A 7,467-nucleotide genomic window follows, 5' to 3' on the forward strand; every position below is an offset into this window, starting at 1 on the left:
GGGTTCTACTGGTATATATATATATGTAATTCTACTTCTATCCATGATGTAGTGTGGTATGTTCAATTGTGTTGCAGTGTTTCGATAAATATAATATTTGGATAGATTATTATATCGTTTTTCACCTTCTCGTAATATCATGGATCCGTCTATCTATGAAGCCAACTGAAGTGTCAAAAACACACTTAAATTAGCTTTTTTTTTATAGTTTGATATCTAAATTATTGAGAGTCTGTGTCTTATATCTAAACTACCACTCAATTTTGTTGGATATGTAATATACATAACATAATTGCTAGCAAGGATTCATAATAAGTATGTACCATGGGTAAAGGATTCGCCAAACTAACGGAATTATTCATATCCTATGTATACATACGTAGTTTCGAGAGTTTTGGGCTAAAATCATTCCTTAAGTATAATTCAAATTTAGAGTACATCATTATGGTATAATTATGAACAAAAAACACCCTTTAACTATTCCAAACTTTGCAATATACATCCTTCTTAGGGCCAAACCGATACATAACCTCTCAAACTTGCCCTCATTTTTTATTTTTAGCACTTCATTTTGGCCTTGTTCTATTTTAACTCTTAGACTCCATTTTTAATGTACCATCTAAAAAGCGAAATACTAATTTTTATGATTTCTTTATTTTTATTTATGTTCTTCAATTGCAATTTCTTATTTTAAAAATCGATACGTGTCCGTTAATTTTTGTGAATAAAATTAAAAATTAACGAATGAACATCAATTTTTTTGAAATAATAATAATATTGTTTTTTTCGAGATTATCTCTATAGTTTTGCATGAAAATAAATTGATGAAAGTGTTTGATTTTCTTTCTTAAACGTTCAATTAAATTAAATAATACCGTATATTTTATTTTATTCATATTATCCCGGCTATCTGAATTTAACACAAATACTTGCTTTGTAATTTTTAATTTAATTCAATATGAATTAAAAAACTCACCTTCAATACGAGTAAAACAAAAGAAAGCTCTTGTTCATTGCTAATAACACTACTAAAAAAAATACTAAAACTCGACAAATTTCGTCGAGCTGTTAACGATTTTTTAAGAAAGAAAACCAACACAATTTGGGATGTTATTTTTCATGCAAAAATACATAAAATTTCTCAAAAAAAATATTGTTTTAAAAAAAATAATATTTGTTCATTAATTTTTAATATTTCTTATGAAAATTAATTAGCACACGTCGATTTTTAAAATAAGAAACTATAGTTGAAGAACATAAATAAAAAAAATAAAAAAAATTATAAAAAAAGGTATTTTGTGTTTAAATGGTACATAAAAAAAAAGAGCTTAAGGGTTAAAATGGAACAAGACTAAAATGGAGTGCCAAAATGAAAAATGAGGACAAGTTTGAGAGATTGTGTATGTGTTTACTCCCAAGAAGGATGTTTATTGCAATGTTTAGAATAGTTGAAGGATGTCTTTTATTCATAATTATATCATAAGGATGTCCTTTGAGTTTGTGTTGAACTTGAAGGAGATTTTAGCCCAAAACTCTAATTTCTAGCACAAATGCCTTCTCAATCATATATACTATTTTGTGGTGGTGATAGATAAATTGACACGACATATTCAAGAAGTATATGGTGTATGTTATTTGCAAACGATATGATATTAATTGATGAGACACATGATGAAGTCAATCATAGACTAAAGATTTGAAAACAAGACCTTAGTCTAAAAACTTTAGTTTGAGCAGGACTAAGACACAATTAAAATTTGATGTAGCATCACTGGAGGCAGATAGAAAAGTGAGAATTGATACACAAATTATTCTCAAGAAAGAAGTGTTAAGTATTTTGAGTCTATAATTTATGAAAATTGGATGACCAATAAGAATGCCACACATTGTATTGGAACAAAGTGGATAAAATAATTTGATGTCATATATGGGAAGAATATGCTACCGAGACTTAAAATTAAATTTTATAGAATAGTTGTTGAACCGACTATATTGTAAGAAGTGAAATATTGGCTAGTCAAAAATTCATGCGATCAAAAGATGAAGTTAATATAAATGAGGATGCTTAGATAAACGTGTGAGCATGTGGAATAAATAAGATCATGAGAGAAGGTATATGGATAAGGTGGGAATAACCTACATAGCGGACGTGATACAAGAATTGAGACTGGAATGATCTAGAAAATATGAATAAAAAGGATCACAAATGCCCCATGGGAAGGTGTGAAAGGTTAACAATGATAAGTTTGAGGAGATGTATAGATCGATCAAAAAAGAATTAGAGAGAGATGATTAGAAATGTCACAAAACATTCTCATTTTATCGAAGGCATGACTTTAAATAGGAGAGCTTGAAGTTAAAAAAAATTGATGTTAGACAATTTGTAGTTAGTTGAGTATTTTCTATGTTCCAATGGTAGAGCAGAGGGAGCATCTATCAGTTCTCTTACCATTTTATTATTATGCTAGCATCTTATTCTTCGATTTTATTAATACTATTATTATTTTTTACTTTGTTGATCTTTATTATTTTCTTCAATATTTTTATTATAATTTTTACTCTTGCATTTCTTTCCTATCATGTTATGAAAATTCGAGAGTTCATCGAAAATTGTCTCTCTATCTTACATAGGTAAAAATATAGTTATGAAAAAATCCACCCTTCGCACATTCCACTTGTGGAACTCTATCGGATGTTGTTGTTGTTTTAATGTTTTCTTTTTGATTAAAAATTAAATTCTTACGATTTTGTTAAATTTGCAATCAGAAGTTGTTATATTACTCCTTTTGTTTCAATTTGTTTGTCTTGCTTTCTTTTTCTCTGTTTAAAAAACAATATATATTTTGGTAATTTTTAAAATTTAATTTTCCACATTTTAATTTAAAATAATAAATTAATAATTAGCTCTTTAACTTTTTGACATTCCGTCGAATTAGAATCGCACAAATTTCTATATAGTAGAAGATAGTTTCAACATGGTTCCTTAGTTGTCAATTTATTTATTTTTCAAATATGGGTATTTTGGTCATTGAACTAATAAAAAACTAATATCTATAAGCTACGTGTCTTACTATTACCACTCAATAGACACGTAGCAGACCCCAATTTTACGTCGCCTAAAATTGTCTCTATCACTTGGCTATTTCAAGTTGAGTTTTTCATCAGAAAAAAATATTTAGTTGTGTTTTAAAACAAAAATAGAGGAAGAAATTGAAGAAGGAGGTAAGGGGAGTTGTGATTATTTAACTGTCTTGAAGGGAATTGATAAGCTCAAACACATTTTTGAATCAACAAAATAAGAAGAATTGATAAGCTCAAACACATTTAGGATTTATAAATACTAGAATTTGTCTATGTTACATGCGCTGCCAAAAAAAAATGTTTTGCTTATGTTAAGGACACACATCTAATTTCTTTTCATCTTTCCACAGCTTATTGCATTTGTGCGTGTTTTTCTTGTGAAATTGACAACAAATTGATAATCTTTACTTGTATTTGTATGTGTTAATTTGTCTCTGTTTTGGTGACATCGAAGCAATTGCTATCGAGCTAGCCTCATCAGCCTTTTGTTTAGTACTTTTAAGTCATATTATTATTGAAGTAATTGTATACTTCCATCCATGTATGTGCAACTGTGATTTGACTCTTTTTCTCACCTTTTCTACTTTTTATGAGTATTAATTCTTCACCTTATCTACTTGTGTAACATGTCTCAATTCTATGATTTAAGATCAGAACAACTGAAGCTAATCTCAACTAACTTTTTGTACGAGCATCACATTTTGTTATTATGTAAAATAAGTTTACATAACTACGTAAAACTTGGTTCAGTGTCATCTTTTGGTATATACTTGTAATCCAACTTCTTATTGACATCAAGTTTTACAATTTACTCAGTTTCAGAATACTCTAAACATATGTTGGGCATGTGCTGGCACGGGCCATGGTTTTCTAGTAAATTAAAATGAAAAGGAGTATATATTTAAGGAAGACAAAAAAGGTACTTAATTTTGATAAACTTAATGTTCTGTATTCAAATCTAGACATGTAGATCTTAATGCACATCTTAATATTTAGATTAAAATTGTTCAAAATCTAATTGAAATTGATAATTCGAATAGAATTTTTTAAAATTAATTTATTGGTAATGGATTATTGATTTAGCAATTTTGATAACGATTTTGACTTTTCTTTATTATCGGGTTATCGATTATTAACAGTTTGATGTTTTTTTCTTAACGGGTTAACCGATAACCCGATAGTAAATTAAAATAATTATATTTATACCATTTGGTATATAAAGTTCTTGACTTAGAGTTAAGTCTCATACTTTTATTTCTGTCCCTTTCAATTTTTCGATTATTCTACAATATGACATTGTTTGTTTTTGAGTAAGATGCAATCTGTCAACTCAGGTGTATGATTTTTTATTTTATTTTTGGATCAAATATTAATGAATAAATCGATAATCGAACCAATAACGATCAATAACCACTACACAAATAACAGATAAGTCAATATCTTAATGATTTTTAACGATTTAGCATGTCTACAAATTAATAATCGATAAATTTCAAAATTGAACCTATCGATATGCAACCTTATGTTTATTCAGATTCAAACGTCTTATACGAGGTTTAAAAGTGGTAGAAAATATATTTGTTGGACCATTTTAAACCTACCCAAACGTGAGGGACTAGTTTTGTTTATTTTTTCTTAGCAGATCCCTCCTAAATCCTTTTGTCCTTGTTAACGTTTTGTTCAACGATAATAACAAAGTTCTCCAGCCTCGCTATCTCCGCCTTCCTTTTCTCCCTATTTAAACTGCTCACTCCATTTCCCTCTCAACTCCCGTCGTTAACTACCTCCGCCGTCCGCCGGCGAATCCAAATTCCGTTGAATCACCGTATCATCACCCCCCGATCACCGGAAATATCCTTAATTTTGCGAAATCTCCAGTGAGAAAAACAATGTCGCACGCTATTAACTTCTTTGTTTCATCGTCTTCACATTCGCCTGCAACTTTCACAATCTCAAGGCCGTCGGTGTTTGTATCAACCGGTAGTTTACGTGTAGCGGTGAAGAAATCGTTAAGGAGTTTAGTTGTGAAAGCGTCGGCAGCGTCAGATCTCGATGAGTCACAGTCATCTCCGGTGTTAGTGTCGGAAAATGGTTCGGGAGGGGTGTTATCAAGTGTGACGAAGGAGTATGGTCGTAATAATGCGGTCGCACCGTCAGCGGATTCGAGTTCGATTGAAGTGGATACTGTAACAGAGGCGGAGCTGAAAGAGAATGGGTTTCGGAGTACACGTAGGACGAAGCTGATTTGTACGATTGGTCCTGCTACTTGTGGGTTTGAGCAGCTGGAGGCTTTGGCTGTGGAAGGAATGAATGTTGCTAGGATAAATATGTGTCATGGAACACGTGATTGGCATCGTATGGTAATTGAGAGAGTTCGGAGGTTGAATGAGGAGAAAGGGTTTGCTGTTGCCATCATGATGGATACTGAAGGTAGTGAGATTCATATGGGAGACCTTGGCGGGGCTTCATCTGCTAAAGCTGAGGTACATATTTAGTTTGAATTTGGTATAGCAACCCCTTTTACGAAATCGCGTGAAATTTAACGTTTATATCTGTTATACTGTAGTTTGGTTTATGATAAGTTAAGCCTTAAATGCCTTGGAACTAGCAAAATTTGTTTCTTTAATACTTCCCTTTGTTGTTGTATGACAAGAATTGGGATGCTTTGCTTAGTTGGAATCATGTTGGTTATTCAAGTCTAGTATTTAAGTGAACTCGAGAAGGGTAGACGGGCTGCCCATATCCATAGAGTTTGGTACTCGGAAACATATAGAGTTGTCAGTTAGGAAAAAAAAAGCATTCTTGGGGAAGTTGCAACCTTTCGAAATTTGGTGCATTTTTTGCTATAATAAACTGAGGTTTCGTTTGGGAGTGTACAGTAGCTTTGAAGTAATTTTTCCAGTCCTATTTTGAAGTATTATTTCAAGTAGCTTTACTTAAGCACCTACTGCTTCTTTGCAGAACTACTTTTAGGCACTTTGTTAAGTCTTTTGTACATGAATCTTGGAAAAAAACCTGTCATCCAATTGATAATATTACTCTCAGCAACTTTTTTACCTTGACAATGGGAAGTTGTCATTTGAATATATCAAATACCGAATTAATTGGGATTGGCTGCGGTTCATCCACCCTAGCTGAGGTATATATTTGGCTTGAATTTGGTGCAATTATTCATTTTAAGAAATTGTGAGCAGGAAATTAGTACCATATTCTGCTTTATGGACAAGTTAATTTCTTGTGGTATTTTCATAAGAGAATTTGTGTTTACCAATGTAGCTGTTCGTGGGAATTAACAAAATTTGTTGTTGTTTATGTTGTGGTATGAGTAGAATTGGGATGCTTCTGGAAGGTGCAACCTTTCCATTTATGTGTATTTGCTTAACTGACTAAGGTCCCTATTGGGTGTTCTGCAGTTTCTCCGAAGTTATCTACTACTTTTTAAAAAGAAATACCATTTCAATAGCTTTGAAGTACTTTTACTTTTCTTGTCTTCTTAGCAATAAATACTTTTCAAGCTCAAGTGTTTGTACAGGAATTTGAGAAAGCAAGTATATTGTCTTTTGATAAAATTAATTTCATCAGCGAAGGTTTGTGCTTTAATTTGAAAGTGGGAAAACTTCCATCTAAAACATCACCTACATTTGAATCTGCAAATTCCTCTATAAGTGTTTTTTTGCCTAAATCAGCAAAACTAAAAGTAACTTTACAAATATTACAAATACTTGATGGGATGTAGATGTAGCCTGATAGATAGTGATACAAATAACTGTTATTCTCTATATGGTGTCAGCAAACATGAATTCAGGGATGGTCTCAGTGTCAGCAAACATGGATAAAACTTTGAGGTGGGCGGATAAAGCTAAGATCAGGATACTTATTTTGGTTGGGGTGGGGCTGTTGGGTGGGGAAATTGTGCTCATTTTCTACAGGAATATGTTGCGCAGGGATGGTCTCGATTTGAAGTTTTCTTTTGTACCTTCCTTTCTGTGTTTGCTTATTCTTGTCTGAATTGCTTGTGGCTGTCGCTTAATTCTAGCTGAGGTAAGCTAACTACGTCAATCTTAGTGGCATTTGAGACTATTTACTTTGGATGGAGAAAGGAGGTAAGCGAGAATCAGGCTGAGCACTTGTCAGAAGTCTGAAGTGGGGTTGGTTGGAAAAGATGTTGGATCTTGCTACAGATATGAACTAAAAACTGTTTTTCCCACGATATCTTTGGAGGGAATAATCTGAGAGATTGTTGCGTAACTTGTCTGTTTTACTGCATTACTGTGTTCTTGGCATTTATATCTGCTTAATATTCTCTGCATAGTAGAATCAGAAAGAAATATTGAACACCAACAATAATCTATGAAATTTTGCTTTGGGGGGGGGGGGGGGGGGGGT

The 7,467-nt window shown here is 32.1% G+C and overlaps 1 protein-coding gene across 1 annotated transcript in view; it reads left to right on the top strand.

Moving 5' to 3' along the window:
- The first annotated feature begins 4,796 nt into the window (after positions 1–4,796).
- LOC102581596 (pyruvate kinase isozyme A, chloroplastic) overlaps positions 4,797–7,467 on the top strand; it is a 15,129-nt gene continuing 12,458 nt past the window's right edge. Inside the window, exon 1 of the mRNA XM_006362093.2 lies at positions 4,797–5,564. Within this exon, the coding sequence (XP_006362155.1) occupies positions 4,971–5,564 (594 nt within the window). The 5' untranslated portion in view covers positions 4,797–4,970. The remainder of the gene's footprint in view (positions 5,565–7,467) is intronic.

The sequence above is a fragment of the Solanum tuberosum genome, unplaced genomic scaffold (assembly GCF_000226075.1).
Source record: "Solanum tuberosum cultivar DM 1-3 516 R44 unplaced genomic scaffold, SolTub_3.0 scf00384, whole genome shotgun sequence".
In the NCBI taxonomy this organism is placed as follows: domain Eukaryota; kingdom Viridiplantae; phylum Streptophyta; class Magnoliopsida; order Solanales; family Solanaceae; genus Solanum; species Solanum tuberosum.